The following is a 26598-nucleotide window of genomic DNA, read 5'->3' as shown; positions in this document are numbered from 1 at the left end:
AGGGGAGCACCGCGGCACTGCTCCGGCACACAGAGCGCGCTCACTGCCTCCCAGGAGAGCTGGGGCCACGTCAGTGACGGCCCCTGCCCTGCTCGTAGGAAGCACATGATTGGAATCACCGGGGCCAGCAGACTAGGCTAGAGAGGCAGACTCACAGGTAATGTGGATTTCAGACACGTGGCCTTACCGGTCCTGACGGTGACCGTGGTGGTGACGTTGTCCCAGCACGCCTGGTAGCTGGTCCTCACCCCATACAGCACTCCGGCCTCCAGCCCAGCCACCTCCAGGCTCGTCCCCCGGGTGCTGGCCTTCCTGAGCATCTCCTCACCCTGGTAAACCTGCACCTGGAAAGTGCAGTTCTGGGTGGAATGTAAGCTCCAAGACACTTGAAAGCTGCTGCTGGTGACGTTGAGGATCACGAGGTCTCTGACGGGAGGGCAGTCTACAAAAGGACAGGATGAGGAAGACGCAGAAAACGTCAGAGGGAAGCAACAGAGGCAAAAGTCAACAAGTGGGCCAACCTCGAAGTGAAAAGCTTCTGTCCAACTTGAAACCATCCACAAAGTGAAAAGGCAACCTACCAACCGGGAGAAAAATCTGCAAATCATATATCTGATAAGGGGTTAATATCCAAAATATATGAAAATCATACAGCTCATTAGCAAAAATAATAACAATAATCATAATCCAATTTTAAAATGGGCAAAGGATCTGAATAGACATTTTTCCAGAGAAGACGTACAGATGGCCAACAGGCACGTGAAAAGATGCTCAACATCACTAAGCATCTGGGAAATGCAAATCAAAACCACAACGAGATATCATCTCACACCTACTAGAATGGCTGTTATCAAAAAGACAAGAGGTAAGAAATGCTGGAGAGGGTGTGGAGAAAAGGGAACCCTTGCACGGCTGGTGGGAAAGTAAATTGGTGCAGCCACTATGGAGAACAGTATGGAGGTTTCTCAAGAAATGAAAAATAAAACTACCATATGATCCAGCAATTCCTTTCCTAGTTATTTATATGAAGGAAACAAAATCACTAACTCAAAGAGATACCTGCACCCCATGTTCATTACAGCATTATTTACAGTAGCCAAGCCATGAAAACAACCAAGCTGTTTTTGTAGCTGTGGTCATTATGGTGTGTGATGGGCTGAACTGTGTTCCCCTAAAACTCGTGTGTGGGGTCCCACCCCCAATGCCTCAAAATGTGGCTGTATTTGGAGACAAAGTCATTAGAGAACTTGCTAAGTTAAAGTGAGGTCATCAGGGTGGGGCCCTAATCAAAGTCATTAGAGAGCTTGTTAAGTTAAAGTGAGGTCATCAGGGTGGCCCTAATCCAACCTGACTCGTGTCCTTATAAGAAGAGGAGATGAGGACACAGCCAGGCAGAGGGATGACCACGTGAGGACATGGGGAGGAGACGGCCGTCTGCATGCCAAGAGGCCTCTGAAGGCACCAGCCTGCCAACACCTTGCTCTTGGACTTCCAGCCTCTGGACTGTGAGAGAGTAACTGCCTGTTGTTTAAGCCCCCAGTCTGTGGTGTATTTTATGGCAGCCTGAGCAGATTAACGCATGGTGTGATGTTTCTGGGCTACTTCTATAAATACTATCTCAACACAGATCCAAAGGGCCTGCTCTTCTGAGCCACAAGTACTTGATCATTTGCCCGAGGTCTTCTGCTTGGCTAATTCATCACCAAAACAATGGCCCATGGGGAAGCAGGACTCTGGAGTCAGGCTGAGGTGTCCTGTGTTTTCATATCGACATTCATGCTTTAGGGAGTAATACTCAAATATAACAACCAATATGTATTTTAATGCTCAGATGGAGTTAAATCTCTTTTTTGGGGAGAAAAATTCTGGCTTCACAGCAGGCACCTGGCCAATATGAATTATACAAAGCGTAGGGTGGCCCTCAGTCTAGACACCATCATTTTTACAGCAGAATTTGATTCTATAAGAAACAAGCAATAAGGAGATTTTAAAAAAATCTTTTGCAAAACCATAGTAAAGAAAAAAGAATTAAAATATATGTGAAGTTTCCAAAGCCCTTCCCGTAAGGATTCGTAGGATATATGCTTTCTAATATTACGAAAAAATTGTCTTTCTGACAAATGTGTACGCTTCCTTTCAGTAAAAATTAAAATTGGCACAATTCAACCCATTTCCCTTTTTGCCTTGGCTGCCAAGAGGCTCAGGATCAAGATTGGTGACCCACTCTCATCCTGCAACTCAGCCCTGCTGGGTCCTTCCCGAGCTGCCCTTTAGAAATGGCAGTGCTCTGTGGCTGTGCTCCCCTACCGTGAGCCCCTGCAGGTCCCCGCAAAGCACGGGTATAAACTGGTGGATGCTGGAGAGACAGGTGAGCCCAACCCTCCCTCCATCTAAATTCTTGCAGCTTCCTGAAAACTCTCCTTGCATGCAGAGGTAGCGTGTACTTTGAAGAAGACATGTCTGTCCTTTTCACTGAATTGTCCTGTATTTTTCTGTGCCTTTGTCTCACAAGTGGTTTTCATTCTTTACGACACTGTCCTTTGTTTCAGCTGAGGACTGGCCAGCAGCTCAGGCCCTGAGACCGTGGGTCCCATCCCCACCTCACGGCCACTGGGACCATGAAATCAAGACGATCACCTTCTGGGGGTCTAATAATCATATAACTTTTCGGCCTGTCCCCAGGAACGTGTCACTGAGAAAGTAAGGAAAAGCTACAACTTTTCTAAAAATCTGCTAAAAGCACTGAATGTTCTGATTCACGCAAACCACACAACACCCAACATTCTTTCAATCCCGCAGGTGACCACACGACGCCTGGCAAGTAGGACAGTGGGGCTGAGAACGAGGCCTGAGGCCTGGGCAGCAGCCTCCAGCTCGCAACGGGGCTGCAACCCCACGTCCTGGTTGCCATTCAGGCATCGCTCCATGTGGAACGGCAGACGAATCCGTATTATGGGCCTGTGTGTGGCCCTTTACAAGCACGTGCTATAGCGAGTGCCTCCAGGCTGAGGGGAATTAAAATAGAAAGGGTCCCCTAGGTGTTGGAAAGAACCCCGGGACTGGCGTTTAGGAAGTCTGAGAGGGTATCAGGCTGGCTGGAGACATATTCACTGTTTAAATTAAGATGCCAGAGGGTCCCTAGATCAGTGGGCTAAGGAGCCACCAACAGGGTCGTTTTGATGGCTATGACACCCTCAGAAGCATCTGCAGAAGCTGCCGTCCGCCCATGGTTCCTGCAGCTAAGGCGCTGTGGGCATGTGGCCCTCTCATCCATAGAAATAAATCCTCCCTGCAGAGAATGCTACAGCCGAACATCTGTGTAGCTCTTTCTCCAATCTATTACCTTGAGACGTTTACAATTGTCCAGATTCAACCGTGTTTGACCAACCACAGTGGCAATTTCATATTGTTTGACATTTATTGAGCACCTACTATGTATCCAGCACAGTGATGGAAGCAAAGATGGATTAAGGTCCACAGCGATGCCAGACACACACACGGGACGTCCAAGCCAGCGTGGCCAGTGTCGTAGCAGCAGTGGGGACACCCACGGCGCTATGGGCACCCCCTCCCACTACATGCAACTCGCTGCCAGCCAGGCTATCAATGACAGAGCTGCCATCGGCTGAGTGCTGTGGCAGCAGGCATGTCATTCCACACAACCCTTCTAACAATACCAGGTAATAGGTTCTATTGTACTATGATCCCATTTTACAGAGGACGAAACTGAGGCCTAGAAAGGTCAAGTAGAGAGTAAATGGCAAAGCCGTCCAATAACTAATGACAAAGTTCCCATGCTGTACTCCTAAACTATCCCACCACCGGCCATAGACTGGGTAATGACCTCCAAAGATAGCAGCTCCTAATCCCTGGAACCTGTAAATATGACCTTATTTGGAAAAAGGGTCTTTGCAGGTGTGATGAAGTTAAGGATCTCAAGAAGAGATTGTCCTGGATTATCCAGGTGGGCCCTAAATGCGATCACAAGAGAGAGTCAGGAGAGTGGACATACACATACACAGAAGAGAAGGCCACGTGAAGAGGGAGAAGAGAGAGGATTGAAGATGCTGGCCTTGAAGATGGGAGCGATGTGGCCACAAGCCAAGGGGTTCGTGCAGCCCTCAGAAGAAGGGTGAGGCAAAGAAGGGGTCTCCCCTAGAGCCTCCACAGGGAACCTGGCGCTGCCGACACCTGGACTTGAACCCAGTGATAACGATGGTGGGCTTCCGCCCTCCAGAACTGTGAGAGAATAAACTTCTGTTGTTTTAAACCCCCAAGTTTGTGCTGTTTTGTTACACAGGCCCAGGAAATGAATCCACCTACCCACGCTTCTTTAAGTAGTTTTCAAGGCAGCTGTTGGTGAGACAGTACAACTTGTTGGAAAGTTCTTTGTGTTGCTGCAAAATCAGCCAACTTCTGACATACTAAGTCTAAGCGCTCTTCTGGAGGACAGACCTTGAGATACTTTAAACTGGAAATAATCCTTCTTTCCTGACCCTTCCTTCTTCCCTCTGACTTGGATTTCAGTTCATTGGCCAGGACACTTTCTGTCACTGCCTTTTGGCTTTGCAACGTCCCTCCCTCTGAAAATGTGGCCCCAGAAGATAAACCCAATTCTTGACTGTGTGTGATCCCAGGGTACCGCTGCCCTGTGGCCCTCCCTGGGCTACGGTTGTGAACCTGAATTCAGGAGTCGACAGTGATCTGAGTGAAGCACATCAGATTCTCTGTGTCCACGGGTCTGGGTCTTTGTTCCTTCCAGGCAGCCCTGACCTGTGTCTGGTGGGGCAGGAAGGGTGCTGCTGGGGCAGTGGCCTTTCCCGTGATCTCCCATGTCAGTCTCTGCTCCTCTTTAACTCCTGGGCCTGTCAGCTGGACACCTGAACCTTGTAAAGGTAGAAACACTGGGCATTTGAGCCAAGATGCTGAGCATTCAGTTGTTGAAAACCTGATTATAGATCAGGTTTGTGAACTTGAGCGGCAATCCGTGGCAGCCTAGTGGACTCTCCGGCGGCAGCCCTGCCCTCACCAAGCAGCCACCTCAGAAGACGGTTCTTTATGGAGCTGAATAGCTATCAAGCTCCAGCTGGGTAGGGGACCATGTCGGAGGGCATGAGGATGACCCTTGAATACAGTTCCACTCCATCCTAAAAGCAGAACGTGTTCCTGGAACATGAAGTGCAAACCGGGCAATATTTCTTATGGGTTTTTTTGTGCAAGAATCCAGCTGCCCTGTGTGTCATTAACTGGGTGACTAATTTCACAAGAAAAGCATCTGAAATTTGCGCTGTATTTTCCACGGGTCTGTACCTCTAACCCGTTCCAGCAGATAGCTCATTTATTATATTAGCTTCTAAATTTAAAACATGTGCTGTTTCCCTTAGCCATATGCGATTGGAATTCACTCTAAATTTCTGATCGGGAGACACTGGCTTTGTCTTTTCTGCCCTATTGGAAATGAGGTCGGGGTGGTGCGCTTTCCCTGTTTATGTTCAGCTGTCGGCGTGGCAGTTTGGCAACGTTCCTCCCTGTGAACAGAGTCTGATGTCTTCTCAGATAACTGAGCAGAGTATTGTCAATAACTGTATTCCAAACTTCTGTTCACATTGGGGGTCAGGATGCCCCCCCTGGAGGCCACAGCGCAGGAGATCTAGGATGGTCTGCTAGGATTCTGTGCAAAGCTTTGTGGGCACATCGTGCACAGAGGAGATGCACAGTTCTAATCGGACAAAGCCCGCAAGGCACAGGAGAGGGGAGTCTGGTTGCAGAGGTGGGGCTGGTAGGTGCATTTTTAAAAATCCAGAGACCTTAGGAATAGCTACCACTCAATCACCCCTCTCCCCTTAAAGGGAAAAGAACATGAGGATTAAATCACTAATTTACTCAAACTCAGTTATAACAATATTCTCCCCAACCACTTCACAATGCTAGTGAAAGTTGCAGTTTTCAGAGAGGAATGTTGGAGGTGACATAAAAGTCCCCCACAAGGGAAATAGCTAAGAGCATTGTATCACTGCTATAGCATACCACTGTTACGCAAGCATTGAAAATCGTAATTATGAAGACAAGGTTGCTTCCTGGAAACCTTTACATGACATAATGGGAAGTGAAGAAAGCAAAATACAAAATTGCATATGTGGCAGGATTTAAATAAGGTTAAAAAAAAAAACTGGAAGGAAACAGGAGAAAATGAAAACAATTTGCCAGGGTGCTGAGACTGGGGGCGACTTATCCTTGCACTCCTGTAACAATGTTGTTAAAGCCATAAATCAGGTTCCAGAAAGAAGAGAGAATTCTAGCAGCCAAAGGGGATAAGGTGTGTCTGCATCTCAACTGAGGCTTCCTTAAGGCTTTCCTTCCCCACCTGGAGAGGCCGGTGACTCACCTTCACAGGTGCCATCCAGCTTCTGGGGGGACGAGGTGGGCGACTCCGGGTGACCGAGGCACTGGTACGAGCCCTCCATGTTTAGACACCGTCCCCTCCCAGGGCAGGCGTTGAGTTCGTCATAGGAACATTCATCTACGTCTGTGGGAAAGGAGGACGGGTGAGAATGCTCATCAGGGCCATCGGTCCTTCCCATTAACCTCCAAACGTGTATCACACGAGCTGAGGAAGTGGTTTGGGCCGCAGTCCCCTGGGGCCTCTTGATGCCCTGCCTTAGAGGCCCCATCGGTCACAGCCCTCTTCACCGGCTCAGCTGGCCCACGGCTCAAGGCACAGCTCCATGTGTTTGGGTGGGCGCTGTGGCCTGAGCAGGTCACTTTGGGGCTGTGTTGAGTCTGAAATCATGAGGTCCAGACATCCTCCCCAAGCATCTATCCTGTGGACGGCAGGGTATGGATGGAGAAATAGGGCAGAGCAGCCCCTGACCTGCAGAAGGGGCCTGGCCCTCTCCTGTCGGGCGGGAGCACCTGCCTAGAACAGGCAGCCAGGCTTCTCCGCCACCAGGACAGAGCAAGACAAGGCAAGGCCATTTCACCATTTTATCTAAGCCAGATGGAAAAAAAGGCTGCCGTCACCCACTAAGTACCAACCCCTCTCTTGGCCGCAATGAGGGGCTATTCATTCTTTACCGATCCTAGCTCATCCTCATGCTGGCCACCCCTCCCTGTGGATGAGACTGATTGAAATGCCCAATCACAGAACTGCCTCTGCGTTCTGACAGCACCCAACCTAGAACAAGCCCCACTTCCTTACCCCTCCCTCTCCTAAGCCACCCAACCAGAGCTGCACCCCATAACGGATTCTCTCTGACACCCTCCTGCGGACATGCCCGCGGTCCCTGCCACGCCTTCTCTCTCGCTGCCTTGTGAGATAACCCCTCCTTGTTCACCTGCTGGGGAGTTCCTAGGGTCTCCAGACGGAAACCTGTCAGAACAGACGAGACAAGCACTTGGCTTATGGGCGCTGCTTGGTTTGGTTTTCAAGAACATTTGTAGAGTTGAAGGGAATTAAATGCCATCCTTAGAGCTTTTCCTGGGCTCCAGACCCTGGCATCTTTACGTGTGACCTTCAGCGTCATAGAAGGAGCTGCCTCACAAAAGTGGCCATCCTCCTAAGGGTGCAGCAAACTTCAGCTGCCTTCTGTAGCGGGAAGGAAAGTGCTCTTGGAGCCCAGCTGTCTGCTCACAGACTGTCCACGGTTACTTTCATGCCACTTGGCAAAGCTGAGCTTTTGAAACAGGCCATGTGGCCCACAGCCCAAAATATTTACTATCTGGCCTTTTTCAGAAAGTTTGCCGAACCCTGACATGGACAGAAAAAAAAAACAAAAAAAAAAACCAGGTAATTTCTTCCAGAAACACATCTATCTGCTGTACCAAACTCAGATTTGTGCAAACTCTGCTTTAAGAGCCTTCGAGATATAAGGATGTCCTTAGCGAGGGTGGGAAAGAGGCCAGAGGGAAATTTGGGAACCCAAGAACTGAGGAAATGGGTTTTTTGTGTGCTGTTCTGGGACTTGTTCTCCAGCCCCACCTGGATGGAAGGAGCAGCTGGGCGTGAGAGGCTTAGGAGGAGGCCGGGAGGACGGAAGGGAAAGGGGTTGTTAGCACAGAACGAGTTCTCAAAATCTCGGCTTCGGAACTTGGAGTTTAAACTCCGGGCTGGGATGAGCTAAAGGTGGGTCTGACCGCCCCTCACCCGCTGGATGGTTCTCCCATTCCGGCGGCCCCCGCCCCCAAGGGGACCACAAAGGGAAGCCGCACCTTGCACCCGGATGCCAATCACTTCATAGACGCGTTTCACCACACCGTCCAGCGCCGCGGAGATGCGGGACACAGGCTCTGGCTGCGGCAGACCCAGCAGCAGCTGGGACACCGTGATCAAGGTGTCCCCCCCCGCCGAGTGCAAGTGGTGGACAGTGGCGTCCAGTGGCTGCAGGGCACTGGTGACCTGTGAAACCAGAGTCAGAGCATCAGGCGGTGGAAGGACACGCCCATCGGACAGACAGGGAGACGGAGGCCTAGGGATGTTAAAATTAACTGCACACACACACACACACCACACACACACACACACCATTCTCCTGTGCAGCAAAAAACTCTCTCCAGTATTTTTATTTCTGTTGCCGTTCCAATAAACGTCCCACAAACCAGATTATAAATACTTTGGGGTTGAATTGCGTATCCCCCCACCAAAAAAAATCCCCATGTTGGAGTCCTAATCCCCCAGAACCTCAGAATGTGACCTTATTTGGAGATAGGGCCGTTGCAGATGTAGTTAGTTAAGATGAGCTCATTAGGGTGGGCCTTGGTCCAAGATGACTGGTGTCCTTCCACAAAGAAGACGTTTGGACACAGACAGACACTGGCAGAGGAAACAATGTGAGGGCATAGGGAGAAGCTAAGGAGAGGCCTGGAGCGGACCTCTGCCGTGTGGTCTGCTACCGCAGCCCCAGGAAGAGACACCGGTCAACCACGGTCCCCCCACCGGTCCCTGCCCTTGCAGCTGACAACAGAGAATCAGGTCTGGAATTAGGGAACTGGACATCAAACCACATCTGATATTTTCTGAAGTTTGATGATCCCTTTTCTCATTTCATATGAATTCTTTTTATTCCAGTCTAATATCCCGAAATCTCAAGATAGCATTGATATTTGCCTTGGGAAGCCAGGCAAACAGCGTGACTACCAGGCCGAAGGGCATCACCGAAGCAGGCTCTGCCAACAAACCCACAAGTCTCCCCTGGGAACCGGAAAGGTGTTTTGGGGGCTCTGGAGCCCGTGCCCTCCTCAGCAGACTTGAAACCCTTCACAGGGGGAGGCAGGTCAGGAAGTCAACACTGGCCTCGTGCAAACCCCTCAGTTAGGGCGCCCAGCACCTGCTGCAGTCGGGAGCCCATGTGGACAGGCCCTCCTGAGGGGAGGAACAAAACCTACACACACGAAGAGGCAAAGGGTGACAGGGAACAATAACGTTCAAAAACCAACAATCACAGCAGCTCAGAACCTACATGGGTCAGCATGGTTTTAAGCTTTTTAATGTACTGTCTAAACCTCACAGCCACTGTCTCAGGTAGGATTATGATTATTCCTGTTTAACGCAGTAGGTATCTAAGGCACAGAGAGGTTAAGTAACTTGCGCAAGGTCACACAGCTGATGAGTGACAGTGTTGGGATTTGAATCCATGCAGTCTGGCTCCAGAGCCATGTTCTTACTGGCCAGCTGGGCATCCCCAACCCCCTAACAAGCTAAGAAAAGACAAAAATCTCTTCTAGCTGGGGCAGTTAACGAGGCTTCTGGGTCAAGGTGACATTTGGGAGTACCTCTCAAGCCGTTTTACTGGACAGCCCAGAGCAAAGTGAGGGTGGGTGCCATCTGTTTTGGGCTCACCCTGGCCACCTCTGGGTCTGATATCATGACCCAGGGGCCGCATCTACGGGACCTGACGGTCAGGAAGGACCAGCCACACAGTGTGAGGGGTCCAGTGCGGAGGGAAAATGTGCAGCCCCTTGTTCAAAAATTATTAAGCATTTCAAGAGGCAACAGCCGAGCATTATACAAATGCAGGGCCCTTCCCAGCGTGGGGTGACTGCAGGTCACTCACCTGGGATGCGGGTCCTGAGGTCAGACCACCACCCTGGGCAGGCACCATCAGGTGGTGGTGAGCAGTGCCTGCCCCCAGCTGGGCTCCCAGGACCTGGGTGGGGTGGGGTGACTCCCAGTGCGTGAAGACGTCCTGCTGGTTGGAAGGCGCTGCTGAGGCGTCAGCAAGCGTGAGCTGTGTCTAGGCTGGGGCTCCCCCCCGGGAGTGGGGTGCGGGCATTGCCCCTCGGGGGGCCTGTGGTCACATCTAGACACAGTTTTGGTTGTCACAGCTGGGCACGTTTCTGGCCTCTTTTGTGTAGAGCCAGGCCTGCTGCGAAATCCTGTGGGGACAGGCAGTCCCATGACAGAGCCATCCAGCCCCAAACATCGACAGTGCCGAGGCGGAGGAGCCCAGTCTAGAGGTCCCCATCTCAGCACCTTCCAGAACTCCTGGGACTTCCCTGAAGCAGGAGCCAGAACTCGGGGATCCGTGAGGGAGGTGCTCAAGGGCACAGCTCTGGGGCCTGGGAAGGCTGCACCCGGGCCTTAAGCAACAGACCCTGAAAAGAGGAGGAGTTGCCTGCTTCACGTCATGATGGGGTAGGGCTTGCACGCCATGTACCTCAAAACACACCAAACTGCACCCTTCCGAGAGTGCATTTTATTGCACAAAAAGCATATCTCTTTCAAGCTGTTTTTAAGTAAGAATCCACATTTGGTTCAGAGCCAGTCAGTTGGGGTCTCTTGTGGAATTCCTCCTGACACCCTGCCACCTACCATGGAGTGCAGGAGCCTCATGTGATCCAGGAGCCTGGGGTCGACCTGCTGGAGCTCCGTGAAGTCCATCTTCACCAGGACGGTCACATTGTACCAGAAACTCGCCAGCTTCCTCTCTGGAGCTGCCCGAGGGCACAGGGATGAGCCACAGGCCCAGGACAGGCTGGGGCCACAGGAGGCCCCTGGGGAATGGGGTGGCACGCTCCCGACCCCCTGCCCCCGCTTCTCTTATATTATATATGATCCTATTTATACTGTAGAATGTATTATTGTACACAAGGTATACTAGATAACATGATGTATATTACTTATAACATATATACTATAATGTATACAGTATAATAGTATCTTTATATATTATATGTAACATAATATTTACATTATGTATACTATTACTTTATACTATGCTAATAAGATATATATTATACTAATATATCATATTTTATAATATATTGTATATTGCACATTATATATATATACAATTTATATATGTTTCCCTGACTCTGAACCTTGACCACCCCTTCTCCTGGGGGCCTGCACTGACTTGCCAGACGGGGGCCTGGGAAGGATTTCGGGTCCCTGTGGGGCTGCACAAGCAGACAGCCCTCAACCTCCCGGCTCTGACACAGCTCAGCTCCCGGCAAGCTCACCGGGAGCTCTGAGGGCCTCCCCAGGCAAACTTGGGAAACTGGGGCCCCTTCTCTTCCAGGAACGCCTAACCCCCTCAGGGCAGCTGGGAGCACACTTCTCCCCCGAGGCCTCAGTGGCCAGATTTTGATGAGCGAAATGGGCCCGTGCACAGGCTGCAGGCTCCCCATAAAACCCGGGCTGCTGCTACCAGAAACCCACTCCTCCCCGCACCTTCTCCCAGATCAGGCCTCAGCCCTACCTCGGGGAGCGGGGACCGAGCAGCGGGGGCCCCCCGATGAAGGGCAGCACTTCTGAAGACCAGGACAGTCTGCATCCAGGGTGCACGGCGAGGTAGACGCCTCTGGCCTCACCACCGGGCAGACCCCGGGTCTGGATGCGAACTCCTCAGACCGATTCAGGGCTGGGGGACAAGTGAGCAGCGATTAGTGGTATTGGCTGTGGAATCCCTGATGGCCTGCGTGGCACTGTGTCTGGATGCCGCCTGGCACTGGAATCTGTCTGCGGTTCCGAGGCGCACAGAGCTGCCCACTCAAGGGCCACCTCCAGGCCTGGGCAGGGCCTCGCCCTGTCCTGCAGAGCCGCCATCGAGGCCGTTTGCTCTGACTCTAACGTAGCCTGACCGTCTTTCCTGGGAGGAGGGCAGCTTCTCCCAGGAAGCTGGGGGCCCGGGTGACCTGTTCCTCTAGGCCTCAGGAGTCCATGTACAGGGCTCTCTTCCACCCCCGTAGAGGCCCCCTTGCTGCTCTGTGTCCTGACAGCTCACTCACTCACTCATTCAATATTCACTGAGCACCTACTATGTGCCAGACACAAAGCAAGGTGCCTGGGACCCAGCAGTGCGCCAGAGGCAAAGTCCTTGCCTCAGGACACTTAGATTCCGGTGAACAGAGACCAATATGCCAATAGGCCTGCAAAAGCTCAGATGCACGAGAGCTGCAGGGAAGAAGGCAGGGCCCAGGGGCAGGTAGGCAGGGAAGGCCACCCTGAACAGGGGTCTCTGCAGGGGCCGGGGCACTGGCGGGACAGCCTGTAGCCTGATGCCCGGGAAGTGGGAATGTGCCGGGCCCCCCAAAGGTGAGAAGGAGGCTCCCAGGGCTGGTGAGGGCGTAGTGGGTGAGCAGGTGGGCTGGGCCACGGAAAGACCCCCACGGTGTTGAGGTGGATGCCCTGGGGGTTTGGGGCAGGTCCGTGGTGAAGGGGACACTGTGGTGCCCTGCGCAGACTCTCACACTGCTCTGCCAAGCTCTGTGTCCCCATCTCCTAGGATCCTCAGGTGGCCCTTGGGGGCTGGAGCTGCCGCACCCCGTATGCAAAGCCCCAGGTACCTGGGGTTTTGCGAACCACCTTCCGACCCCATGGCCAAGGCCGTGAAATCGCCCCCTTCCTCTGCTCCTTTTCTTCCCTGTCCTGCGTCCACAGCTGCCCTGAGGGCGGCCTGACTTGCTCATCCCTGCTGCGCTCTGGCAGCTGGGGTAGACAGCCGCCTGTCGAGAGCCTGTTGTGATGGTCCAGGCGAGAGCTGGCGGAGGCTGGACCAGGGTGATGGGTGGAAACAGCGGGAAGCCTCCGATCCTGAGTGTCTGTAGCTGGCAATGCCCGCGGGACGTGCTGACAGACAGGACAGGGTGCAAAAGAAAGAGAAGCTTCAAGATGGTTCCAAGGCTTCAGGCCTGGGCATCCACTTGGCACCATTTCCGGGAGAAGCTGCAGGAAGAACGGCCTCGGGTGGAGCCAGAGTTTGGCCGTGTGGATGTGAAGTTTGGCACACCTTCTGGAGGCACACATGGAGATGGGGGGGGGGCAGCGAGGCCCTGTCTCCTCCACTGATCAACTCCTGGGAGGTCTGCTGAGGTCAGTCAGTGGGGCTGTGGGCTTCACACCTCCAGGGCCAGCCCTCACAACGTGCTTGGTGGGACGCAGCTCCGGGCAGACGATGCAGACGTGCAGACAGGAGCCTGCAGGAGGCAAAGACGACGGGGGATGTGCAGCCAGATGTGGTGAGGGCTGGCGAAGGCGTGGGCTTCTAAAGCAAAGAGCTTTCAGAGATCTGAGAAAGGCAGGAACTATCTGAGAATCCGGGGGCTCCTAGGGGGACTAGCCGGGAGCCAGGGTGCTGATATTCAGGGGACAGAAAAGCACAGAGGAGGGAGAGAAGAACGGGAACCCGGGGGAAGCGGGTGTGCTGCTCTCTGCAGGGAGGTGGCCAGGGTGCCAGCTGATGCTGCCGGACACTCACTCAGTGGCTGGGCATCGGGGGTGGCAGGGCTGACCCCCCTGCCGGGTCTGTGCATGCCAGGCGGTGGATGGAGCTCAGGGCAGCATGGGATGCAGGAAGCTGGGCAGCCGTGAGCGTCCGGGGGCTGAGGGCAGCAGGGAGGGAGCACAAGGAAGGCAAGACCCCAACATCAGCGTCCGAGGAAGGGCCTGTGTGAGCTCCGGCCACCCACCAGGGGATGAGGGCTCCAGGCCTGATTGGGTGTCACTCAAACCCATCTGCCTCCTGCCCAGATCCATGTAAAGCTCTGTGTCCTACGTGACATTTAGAAGTGCCACTCTGGGCTCCTCAGACTCCATGAAAGTCAGAGAAGGCGTGACAGCCATGCTCTGGAAACACACCCTCAGAGCTGGGGAGGGCCAGCCCCTTGGGAGGATGCGTGGGGTCGCCAGGTGGAGAGGAAGAGCCGAGGGGCCGGGGTCCTAAGGGTGGTCCTCTGGGGCTCCCCAGAGTCTCTGCAGGATGCTCCACGGCCAGAAAGAAGGTGGTGGCCCCTCCTGCTGGGAACACATCACCAAGGCAGCTGCATCGGCCAAGGAGGAGAAGAGAAAAGGCAAAGCTGCTGACATGCACGCAGGGTCCCCGTCAGCTCTCTCATCGCGGAAGCTGAGCCCGGGCTCGGCGGTCACTGTCAAGAGCGTTCTCCTCTCCATGCTGTCCTCGGCCCCCGCCTCACTTCCTAGCTGTCCCGGTGGCTATTCCGATGTCTGACGCCCTGGAGAAGCGGCCATGCAGGGACAGCTTTGGGGGCATGAAGAGCAGGCACGTGGTGCAGCCGGAGAGAGGCTGTGCTGGGATGGAAATGCCAAGACCCCTGGGGGGCCACCAGCCAAGGATTTGGGAGTATTTTGCTTTCTCTCCCATTAAAAACCAACCACCTCAGTGCTTAAGAAACCTGAGACTAAATGTATCATGGGCTCCTGGGACTGAAACATGACATTAGGCGAAAAAAAGGGAAATCCAAATAAAGTGTGGAGTAGAATTGAACAGTAATGCACCCACGTTGGTCCTTATTGGGGAAAATGCTCCCTGGTAATGTAAGAGCTAACATTAGGGACCCTGGGAGATGGGTGAAGGGGGACTCTCTCTACTACCTTTGCAAATCTTTGTCTGGAAATCGAAAACTATTCTAAACCAAGAGGTTTATCTAAATGAAAGGAAAATAGCCACCAGGAAAAACGGGCTTCCAAAAACAGTGACCTGATCACAACAGAAGTGCTTTCGAGTTAAAGTTCGTGTTAATAGGGAGGCTGCTGGGAGTTCCCCCTCCATCCCCCATGTCTGGCCGGCTTTCGGAGAGCCAGAGAGAACAGTAAACAGTTCCAACTTGGTAGAAAGTCAAAAATCCTCTTCTCCTTCCCTAACTCGACACAAACAATGACCCAGGACTGCCCAGCGCCTGGCAACCCCAGGTGAGTCACGGTTCAATGAGATAAGGCGGAGATTTCTGTCTGAGCCACAGCCCTGAGCACTCTCTAGGGCTGGGGAATCGGATCCGCTCTGGAATAATCAGATAATAATCCTTCCTCGGAATTCTCTTTCCTCAAAGGGGCCCTGGCCATCGGCCTGGGAGAAGGGAAGTTTGGGGTAGGCTCCGGGCGCAGCGGGGTCCTGGGCTTGCCGCGCAGGTGAGTGTGCGGAGGAGACGGGCCGTGCGGGAACCGGGGCGTCGCTGCAGGTGGTGGGCGTCCACTGAGATGCTCGGTTCTGCGCTGCGGAATCCGTCCGGACTAAATATTCCAACTTTTGTGCCGCAGTGTTTGCACCATATGATACTCATCGCAGCGTTATTTATAAGAACCAAAAACTGGAAACCACTAGATGTTAAGTGGTAGGAGATTGCTCAGTGCTGATCCAGCCCTGTGAAGTAGTGCCTTGTGGGCATTAAATCACGCTGGAGAACGCGATTTATTGACTCGGAAGATGTTCCAGATAAATTGCCAAGGGGTACAAGTGTGCTACAAAACATCTCCCACAGGGTGACCACCCTTCTGTAAAAGGTCTGCCCTGAATGAAACTGGAAGAAAATGTTAACAGTGGTTATTGTTGCGGGAGGGGGGTTGTTGGGGGGGGGCGGGGGGAGGGTGACCACCCTTCTGTAAAAGGTCTGCCCTGAATGAAACTGGAAGAAAATGTTAACGGTGGTTATTGTTGCGGGAGGGGGGTTGTTGGGGGGGACGGGGGGAGGGCAGACTTATGGGCAATTTCCCTTTTCTTTGTTTCCAAATTTTCTACGTTGCTTGTGTATTCTTTTTTGTATTTTAAAAATACACTTAAAGAAAATCATGTATGACTTATCATGGCCTTCCAAATGTGGGACTTAAAAAAATTGAAAAAGTCATCGAGGCTGAAAAAAAAAATCACGTGTTCTCGTAATGCTCTTCCCTTTTTTGGGTTCTTGACTGTTGAGTGGGAGGAGAGAGAAGAAAGGAAAGCTGAGGTTTCACTGCTGCCGGGGATGAGACCGCTGAGCTGAGGTCGCTGAGACATAAGAAACCCCACCCCCGGGTGACCCGGAGGCGAGTGCCTTCTGCCTGCCTCGCCTCCCCAGGTGCCCAGGCTGCCACATCCAAGCTGTGGCCCCAGGCTCCTCTGTGCCAATCAACCAGTGGGTCTCAGCGCATCGCTTACAGGGACCTCTCGCTTCTGGTTCCAAAGAGCCAGGCCGTCATGAGGCACCTCTGAACCAGCTTTGATCCGAGGAGCCAGGCGGGTGTGGAGAAAGCTGAGCCGCCCGTGCCCGTGGTGTAGATACTTCCGACCAGGCACTTTCCAGATGCCCACGTGGTGTCCCTGAGCTCGGAGGTGGGGGGAGACAGAGGCTCACTGGGGGCCTCCCAAGCCGCAGGAACAAGCGCTGCAGCCCCGCATGCCCTCCCTGGCGGTCACAGGGCAGCCCCGCAGCAGCTGCAGTGCCAAGCGGGGCCCAGGCAGCAAGCCGGGACCTCCCCGAGCAGGTGTCCGGTGGGCTCTGTGACTCGATGTTCCTCCTCACTTTCCCCCTCCCACGCGCGCCAGAGCCCCTTCCTCAAACGTCACCAACTGAATCTGACGGGGGTCCAGGTCTGTGCCATCCTCGTCAAGTCACCCGCCTCCCCAGGTCTGTGTCCCCGTCTGCTCCCGTCTGGTAGCGACCAGGAATCTCCCGCTGCCCTTTACAGGCCCCTTTTCCTCTCTCTTCTCCTTCCTTCTGGGCTCCTGCCTGCGTCCCCTCCACGCTGCTTCCAGAGTGACCCTTCCAAGGCCCGGGGTGGGGGACTGTGGACCCCACCCCACCCCGATTCAGCCCCCTCTGCCGGGCCTGGGGGCCTTCAGGGTGAGTCCTCCTCCCCTCGCCCCCAGCGCCTCCCACCCCGTCCCCCCGCCCAGCACCGGCCGCCCCATGATCTGTGCTTTCCCAGAGCAGATCTGCCCACGGGACTCTAGCTAGAATGTTCTGGGCCTCTCCTGCCTGGCGAGCTCCTATTTAAAGGCGCTAACACTTTAAAAGTGGGGCTGAGTCCCACGGGAGGCTGGTTCGCTGGGAAGCAAGACGAGCTTGCTTCCCTGCTTCCCAGAAGGCAGGTGCCTCCTGCCTTCTCTCCTGGGGGGAGGGCAGCAGGCCGCACAGAAAGGTGACCGCTCGGGCTGGGGCGGGGCTGGGGGGCTCAGCCTCTCCTGGGGGCCCCTCCGGCCCTTTGGACCTGTGACCTCACCAGCCCCATGACAGACCGACAGCAGGTGGGGAGAGTGTGGCCTCTGCGGGGGAAGGCGGGTGGGCTAGGGCGGCCCCCTCCTTCTACCAGGATCTGATGCTCCAAACCAAGTGCCGTGCGCCCCGCCTGAGGCCTCCCCGACCCGGGACCCCCAGCCCCAGAAGAGCGTGCTTCCAGGGCAGGGGCAGCTCCCGCTGTGCATGGGGCCCTTGGAGATGGGGGCGGCAGACAGGGGGCCGTGGTCACCATGGGAAGGGACTCCTCAGACCCAGCGCCGCCCCTGCAAGTGTCCCTTCAGGGCACCAGCAGGAATACACAACAGGCACCCAGCCGCAGACCTGAGGCCAGCTGGCCCTTCCTGGTTTTTATTGGTGGTGGCGGCATTGGTGGCCGTGGTGTCGTTTTAACACTCCCAGAAGAGGTGTATTCCTGTGACCTGCTCAACCCTGAGCTGTCCGGTCATCTCTGGGCCTGGCCCTCTGGGCTGCATGAGTGCACACGTCAGCCATCCCGTCCTCCGCGGGCTTTGGAGGCTGAGCGAGGATGCGCTCAGGATAACTGCAGGCCCAGCCCGTCTGCAGGGTCTGAGGGACCCAAGACTCTACATCTGATAGCCCCTGGGGCTGGGGGGCTGGCACCCCTGGTGTGCGGCGTCCACGCCCTAGCCTGCGGCTGTCCTGCTGCCCGGGACCCCGGGGATGGACGGGTCACGGGAGCCGCTCCCACACCCCGCGAGCTGGTGCTTTCTTCATTTCGGAGGCGGCAGCCTCATGTCCCAGGGCGCCCTATTGCCACCACTCCCACTTCCCCTCCACCACGGGGTGGGTGTAGGCGGGCCTCCTGCCTGTTCAGAAACTCATCTCAGCTCTGAAACTGATTCAAAAGATCACCACCACCCCCCCCACGCGTTCACACATGTACACGCCTGCACCCTTTCCCCCGGAAGAGGCCTTCTGGAAAGTTCCCTCCGTGTCGAGAGCCTGAGCCCTGAACCCCACACAGGCCCGTCCGCCCGGCCTCAGACGCAGCCTGGGACAGCCTCAGCAGTGCTGGTCGCCGCCCCAAGCGTCTTTTGAACCACACGGAGGGAGTAAGAGGCCTTGGGGACCTCTGGACAGTTAGGGGTGCCCCTAGGGGATCCTTTCCATCTCTTTCACAGATTGGGGTTCAGACTAGGGTTTCACAGCCTTTAGAATGAAAAGGCTGACTGCCAATACAGAAGAGATCGCGGTGCCGGTCCTCAAACTCAGCTGCCTGTTAGAATGGCTGGGGGAGCTTTAAGAAATATCCCCGGGCCCATCTATGTCCTGGACTGAATCCATCAGGGTGCCTGAAGGGGGACCCAGGCGTCATTGTTTTTAAAGCTGCCCCGGGGACTTCGGTGTGCAGCCGGGTCTGAGAGCCACCGGCCAAAACAGAGGTTCCCAGAGCGGGGCTCGGGCCGGTAGCACCACCGTCACCTGGGAACTTGTGCTTCACCCCTGCCCCGCTGGACCTGAAATCTGGGGTGAGGCCAGTGACCGGTGCTTAGACTGGCCCCCTGGATTACCCTGCTGCACACTTGAGGCTGAGAACCAGTGTTCCAGAAGGATCTAGTCAGCTCAGGGGCCGTGAAGAGTGACTATCCCGAGACGGGGCAGGACTCACGTGGGACGCAGTAGAGGCCCAGCTGCTCGTAGCCCTCGCAGCAGTCGGTCACGTTCCTCCACTTAGGAACCTCCACCACCATGTACTGGGTCCGGGAGACGGTCTTGGGGCAGCGCCGCCAGGGGACCCACCAGCCGCAGGGAACGTAGGTCAGGTGGGACGTGTGCACTGCCTCCACGCTCTGGAAGTTCTGGCTCACGCTGTAGTTGCACAGCTGGTAGCTCAGCAGGGAGAGGCCTTTTTCTACGAGGGAGGGAGAAGGATGGAGAAACGAGAGGGGAAAATACCAGAATCAAACCAATCTGAGGGGTTCTCTGCAAGTCCTCTGCTTCTGCAAGAGCAGGTGAAACAAGACGCCCACACACGGCGGACCCCTTGGCATCTGCCCACCGGCCCGTATCCGAGAAGGCGATACAGTAGCATCGACTCAAGGGACGCAGCATGACACCTGCTTGCTGAGAAATCCTCCTCCACAGAGCAGGAGATGCCACCCCAGCCCGACCCCTGCTCCCCGCACCCAGGGGTCTGACGGTAAACTGCAGGGGACACAGAGAAACCAAGCTTCTGGGGCTCGTGTCCTGGGCTCTGCTGCGTGTTCTCTGACTCTGCGGGCTGGAGAGCCCTGCACACACCTCGTATCTCCACAATAAGGGTTGTCACGTGTGACGTGAATACACAGCGGTTCCCTCAGTGAATACATAATGAAGGCCCACTAAGTGCTGGGCACTCTGGCAGTGACACCCTTTTTTGGAATGAGATGAAAGATAAACACACAAGTCAAATACACGTGAAAGGTTCATAGATGGTAAAGTTCAGTCCGACCGTTGCTGTGGTCGGCGGGAGATGAGGGCACAGTGCCCGAGGTGGGACATCCAGCTGGCTTTTTCAGGCCCTAGGTGTCTCTCACCTGGAGCCTGGTTCCTGGGCACAGGTGTCCATGGCCTTTATCAGCTTTATCACTTGGTTCTCGAGACCCCATATCACCTACTACCTTCATCAGCCTCAGACCCCTATGTCGTGGACCACCTGCCATGGGGTCCTGGGGTGTCCCATCTGCCCGGGGAGCCTCTATTGCCTCACAGAGCAGGGACCATTTGAGGGCTGAAATATGTCCCACCCCAAATTCATATGTTGAAGTTCTAAACCCCAGTACCGCAGAATGTGACTGTACTTGGAAAAAGGGTTTTTGCAGACATAATTAGTTAAGATGAGGTGATATTGGTGTAGGGTGGCCCCTGATCCAGTATGACTGGCATCCCTTATAAGAGGGAAAATTTGGACACAGAGACAGGAATGCACACAGGGAAATGCAATAGGAGACGAAGGCAGAGATCAAGGTGATGCCTCTACAAGCCAGGGGTCACTAAAATCATCAGCAACCCAAACCACCAGAAGCTGGGGAGAAATGTGTCTGGGACAGATTCTCCCTCCCAGCCTCAGGAGGAACCAACCCTGCCAACACCTTGACCTTGAACCTCTGGCCTCCAGACTGTGAAGAAATAAATCTCTACCAGTAAGCCCCCCAGTCTGTGGGGCTTTGCCGAGGCAGCCCCAGGGAACTGACAGGAGGGCCGTGGGGTGCCTCCCACATCTGCGGCCAGCGTGGGACTTGCTGCGTTCCTGGGCTGTCAGTGAAGGATGAATGAATGCTTTGAATGTAATTCACGTTTTCCGATACTCAACCTCTGAGGTCTAAGCTTTACGAGACTGTACAGCCGCTGGGTAGGGGGTCCATGTTGTAGTGTAAACCCTTCAGTGAGAAGGTGGATTTCTGGGGCGAAACTGAGAGGGGGCAGGAGAAATCATCTTCATCCCCATCCCCAGGACAGCACCCCTGAAGATTTCCACCTTTGGCCTCAGGGTCCCCCACAAGCAGGCAGAAAGCGAGACTTGGGGGCTGGTGACCCCCAGGAAGAAATGGGGCCAAGCCAGCCCTCACGCCCAGGCTGCTGGGAGAGCCTGCAGCCTTACTCTGGGCAGAATCGGGTGCTGAAGCCCACCGCCCCAGAGCGAGCCCACTCCCAAGCCACGTAGTGGCCTCCCCTGGGGTGGCAGGGCCTCTGGGAGTAGACCCGGCCTGTATTCACCAAAGGGCGGGTCCCAGGAAGCTTTGGGAGGGAACAAGAGGCCCTTGGCTGGGCCGGGTAGGGCAGGAGAAGGCGGCTTCCGAGGCCAGAGCTTAGAGGTGACTGGGATGAGGGGCTGGAGAAGACGCCACAGTGAAACGTGCTCACTAGTTGAGCGATGGCGCCGTGCATGTGTTCGCGAGAACATGCACACGTGTGCACACGCACACGCACACGCTCCTTCTTCCAAGCGAAACTGCACTTGGATCTCCATGTTCTGTTTTTCACATTCTATGAGAGGCCACCAAGTCCTCCCCAGGCCTGCTTCTTGGCAGAGCTCGCAGTAGAAACCTCTTAGCAGACCCTGCTGTTCAACAAATCCTTTCAGGAGCACGGGAGGCAGGGGTCCTGGGTTCTAATCCCAGAGGTAGAAAATCTTAATGCTCTGGTGGGTTCTAGGGTCAGAACTGCATTCACACCAGCTTCACTAATACCAACCGTGTGATTCTGAGCATGTTTCATGCCCTCTCGGTGCCCCAGCCTTGTCATTTGTAAAATCATAGCTGTGCCTGAGGTTGTAGGAGAATTAAATGAAATCACGCCTGTACCGGAGCATGTAGTACCTGGGAGCAAACAGATGTGCAGCCCTGACGGACCACCTAGCGCTCCTGCGGGGTCCTCCCGCACATGAAATGCCTCCTAAGACCTCCTCTGGCTTCCAGACATTCCCATTCGTTCTGCCACTGAACTGTATGGTTTGCATAGTACTCATTCCAAAGGAAATATCAAGTTGTTTTTTTTTTTTAATCACAATTCATTAAAAAAAAAAAATCACAGAATCCTGCCCATGGGTGAAAAATGTTTAAATTAGGACAAAACTGAAGCCGATGGTAGAAACAGAATGGCTCTGTTTGAATTCCCAACAGAATAAGATGGATTTCTAGAGGAAAATGATGTAAAAGGTTTGCAATCTCAATGCTCTGAAATCTGGGGCTTCAGAAATCCAACGTGTTTTTAGCAGCTGACATGTGTCTCTCAAAGGCCTTGGACATGTGCTTGGTCCCTCAGGTCCCCCATGGGCCACTCGCATCCTCACTTGCTGAGGAAACGGGGCTGGCAGAGCCCAAGGTGAGCGGGAAGCCCCACTTCGTGATCCCCCCTCTCTGGCGGGCAAAGGAGGTCTGAGCCAGGGTCAAAGGCAGGGGTAGCCCTGGTGGAAGTCTTGCCCTCTGCCGGCTGTGTGGCCCTGGCCACTCTGGGTCTCCCTCTCCTTATCTGTAAGTTGAAGACTAATGGGCCATGGTTCCAGAGGGTTCGATTCTGACTCTCCAAGAATGTGTTACTCTCAGCGTGGCCAGCGGGCCTGTAACATCTGTACCACCGGCAGAAATGCAGAGTTCTGGGCCCCTCCCAGATCTACTGACTCAGAATCCACATTTGAACCCCACCAAGCCCCAGGTGATTCAGAAGCATTCCCACCACCTCTTTTGTGGTTATGAAAAAGTATGGCCAAGAAGGGACAGACACTGCCTCTCAAAGCAGGTGCATCTTTGCCTGCCCAGCTCTCGGCAGGGCTGCCGTCTTCAAGGGACCCACTCCCAGCCCATCGCCCCTCCAGCATCCCCGCACAGAGCCCGGACCCCTCACCTGTGAAGCCACTGGCCTGGCTCGGGCCCACGGTGGTGACCAGAACCAGCAGCGCCCGCACAAGGGTCCTGAACATGGTCGGGCGGTGGCAGTGGCTCTGGCCTGTCCCGAGCAGCAGCACAAAGGGGCCTGGGCCACCTGGACCCAGAGAAAGGGCCCTTCCCTTCCCTGCGCCGCCGACAGTGGCAGTGGCTTCAGAGGGTGCACTCGCCAGGAGCGTTCCCTTATGCCTGCTCGTAAACACCCGCCACTGCCGCAGCCGTGTCCCTCGGGGCACCTGCGTGTCACAGCCCATTCTCCCTCCAGGCAGATGGCATCTTTCAGGAAAGGTGAGTACCCAACTGCCAGGCTGCATCTCCGGGTCCCATCTCGTTGTTACGCAGAAAACACATTTCAGACCCGAATCTGACTCCCTCCATCAAGTCCAAAGTATTCTCTTACCTTATCGTCCCAAACTGGCAGGAGAAAACAGCAGCAAATCAAAGTGGTACATCAGATTCAGAAAAGCATCCTTCACACAATTGGACAGAACAGATCAAAGCCATAAAAATGTTCCTATGACCCAGTGATCCCTTCCCGAGGCTTGGTCTGAGGGCCATGAAGCTGTAGTCTCAGAGAGGTTCATTACTTGCCGGAATTTAAACCGGCAAAGCATGGAAGTGAGCCTTCGGGGGAGGAGGGGAGAGTAAGTTGTTATAGAGCATCTGGATGTAGCATCACCCAGACGTGCTCCCCATGAAGACATTTAGCGGCGTGGAAACGGCACCTCACCACGTGAAATCAAAACAGCACCTCTTACAGCTCTGTCCCCAAAAAGACAACAACTCTACGATTCTATAAAATTGGGCCCAACCCAGAAAGGACCAGAGGACTAAAACACGGTGAGGGATGACAGAATGATAGCTGATTTATGTTTTATTTCCATAACCAGCGTGTGTTGTGTGAACTGGATTTTTAAATTTCGTATCAAATACTTCCTAGTTGATGACACGTCCTTATTCCTCTGTTGGGTTGTCTTTCATTGTTTGGTACAATTTTTAACATTAGACTAGGCACAATTATTAACATTAGATGAAGGTCTCATTAGTTCTACTGAGAAAACTTTCAAGTAGGGTAACAAAGATCCATCTTGGCTACATGTTTCAGAGGGATAATTCCCTTGTGTTCAAAATACAAAACAGTTCTGCCAGAAGGGCCCTTCCAGCCTAACTCCCAAAGGACATCAGTACATCTTTTATTCTCCGGAGATTAATTTCTGAGATGATTAACTGCTGCATTTGCCTTGTTAATGACTAGATCACAGATGCCAGGACAAGAAGACAAAAAAGGGAGCTGGAAATAATCACGCAGCTAAGGGGCTTAGTGCAAGTCTCCTGGAAGACAGTACCCTTTATAGAAAAACAGTACTACAGGATTGACTCATAAACTCTGCTGCTGTAAAGGAGGTTAAAAAAAAAAGTGTCAATAAGAAAAGAAAACATGTTAAAGCTATAGTATAATATTCAAAAAAATAAAATTTAACTAGCTCTTACAGAATAAATCGGAAAAGTATTATAATTAAGGGAAATATGAACATTTAAAATGTGAGATGAATCTGTATTACAGTATGCTATCATCTCTTAGAACTTTTGCTACTATAACATATGAGCACTTCTATAAAATATGAAGGTGGAATCAAAGATAATGTTATATTTTAAAACTCAAAATTGGCCCTGTGCACGCACCATTTTTTCTCATCTTCAGAAACACCCTACGAAGTAAGTCCCTTATCCCCGTTGTGCAGATAAAGAAACGGAGGGTCTGAGGGGCCACACAGCCAATGAGTGACATTCAGTCCCGAAGCCCACGTTCTTCACACTCCACTCCACTCCCTGTCTGGCCACAGCTCCAAGAGAGGGGAGCGAAGTCAAGACATTTTACCAGCTGGGCGCTTGCTGCTGTTTGGAAAGTGTCCATAAAATGTTGTCACATCATGCTTTCTCTTTATATCGAAACTCATATGATTTAAAAAAATAAACCCTCGAAATTGGCAGCCTATTCCTAGCTCTGTCCTCTCTCACCCTCCCGTTCATATCCTACGGGCATAGAAAGGGTAAGCGTGTGGGTTGTTTCCAGTTCATCCACAGCGAGGTGTTTCCCTGCAGCATATTTTTTCTGCATGACGGCCACAGGGATTTTCCACATTTGACTTTTCCACGCAAATGCTTTGAGGAGAAATAACCGTCCACTCTAACCAGCGGGGAGAAGGATGTCCCTTCAGGACGTCATGTCTGGGTGTGTCTGGCCATGGGTCCATCCAGCAAAGAGCCCCCGGGTCCCTCTTTTGGGGCAGAAAATCCAGCATCTTGCCTACACCGTGTCCAAGAACTGGGGAACTGTGGGGGAAGCCAGCAGGGTGCCGGGCTAGACCTAAAGATACACACACACTCATTCACACTCACAAACTCACACTGATGTGTGCAGACACATTCACACTCACACTTATATGTATACACACATACAGTCACATTCACACACTCACACAAGGCTGCAGTCATATGTGCACACTCACACACTCACTCACCTATGCACAATCGCTCACACACATCCACACTCACACGCACATGTGCATGTGTCCGTGAACTCACACGTGTGTGTAGACAGACTCACAACACTTGCAGGCTTGCACAAGCAGATGCTCACATGTGCATGTGTACGTACAGACACACACCTTTGCACGCTCACACACACGCACAAACACGCAGGATGAGGTTGAGCTCCCCGACCCTGGAACCGGTGTCTCCGCGGACCCGACCTATGCTCTCTGCCGTTGGTGACAGAGTCTGGGCCAATCTCTGCCCACTTCCTCCTCTGGAAGAGGACGAGATTGAACTAGGTGGCCTCCCAAGGGCCTTTCTCATCGCTGGTTCTGAGTTCTGTGGCCCTATGAACAGTGGGTCAACAGACCCCTCTACAAAATCACATCTGTCGTTACCCTGCAGGCCAGGATGTATACGTGCCCAGCGCCATCCTGGGACGTGGCATTGTGTCCCAGGGGACAGACGTGCAGGGCCATTGCGGGGCTCCAGGTATTGTCTGGGCCAGGGATGGCATGGGCAGCCTTGCTCACAGCCTGCTGCCTGGAATCCTGCTCCATGGGCAGCCCTGGCGACTGCCATCCAAGAGGGGAGGGCGGGAGGGGCCGTGCGGGGCCTGCCTTACCTGGCCCAGCAGGGGGTGGGGGCAGGGGAGGATGCAAGAAGAGGCTTGGGTGGCAGAGGTGTGGGGATGGAGGTGAGAACTGCCGTGGGGCACAGGGGAACTGGGGGGCTCTGGACGGGGACAGCGTGGAGTCTGGAGACTGCTCTGCTCGTTGCCAGTTGGTGAGGCCATGCTGGAGGTGGGGAGGCGCCCCCGTCTCTAAGGGGTTATTTCCAGGGACACTAGCCATGATGGACGGCCATGATGACGTTGTAAGAATGTTGTATTTGGAAGACACCCTAAGCAATCTGGCCCAGCTTCTGACCCAGTCCAGGCTGCCCTCTGTCACACCGATTACCTAAAGCCACGTTTCCCGGGGGGCAGTGAGGACCACCCACATCCGAATCCTGTGGACGGGCTTAAGGGAAGTGCAGACACCTCCTAGCCTCGCCCCAAACTTCTCAGGCTGTTCGGGGTGGGTCCCCAGGGGCTCAGGTCCCTCAGGGGCACACAAAAGCTTGAGCACCCCCACCAAACCTCTCTAAACCTCTGAGGACGCAGTCCTGTGTGGATCAGCCCCTCCCTTGCAGCTAAATGCCTCCCAACGGGGCACACGCACACAGACATACA

At 53.9% G+C, this 26598-nt stretch overlaps 1 protein-coding gene across 1 annotated transcript in view; it reads right to left on the bottom strand.

Annotated features, from left to right (window-relative positions):
- The window catches only part of UMODL1 (uromodulin like 1), a 65165-nt gene extending 39315 nt beyond the window's left edge, over positions 1-25850 (bottom strand). Inside the window, exons 1-7 of the mRNA XM_082461027.1 lie at positions 22789-25850; positions 19076-19318; positions 11697-11858; positions 10808-10929; positions 8209-8395; positions 6386-6526; positions 188-442 (exon numbers count right to left, since the gene is read on the bottom strand). Of these exons, the coding sequence (XP_082317153.1) occupies positions 188-442; positions 6386-6526; positions 8209-8395; positions 10808-10929; positions 11697-11858; positions 19076-19318; positions 22789-23143 (1465 nt within the window). The 5' untranslated portion in view covers positions 23144-25850. The remainder of the gene's footprint in view (positions 1-187; positions 443-6385; positions 6527-8208; positions 8396-10807; positions 10930-11696; positions 11859-19075; positions 19319-22788) is intronic.
- Positions 25851-26598: the final 748 nt, after the last annotated feature.

Source organism: Balaenoptera physalus (assembly GCF_965194825.1).
Source record: "Balaenoptera physalus genome assembly, chromosome: 4".
NCBI lineage: Eukaryota > Metazoa > Chordata > Mammalia > Artiodactyla > Balaenopteridae > Balaenoptera > Balaenoptera physalus.
This window is presented reverse-complemented; position numbering and strand designations above follow the sequence as displayed.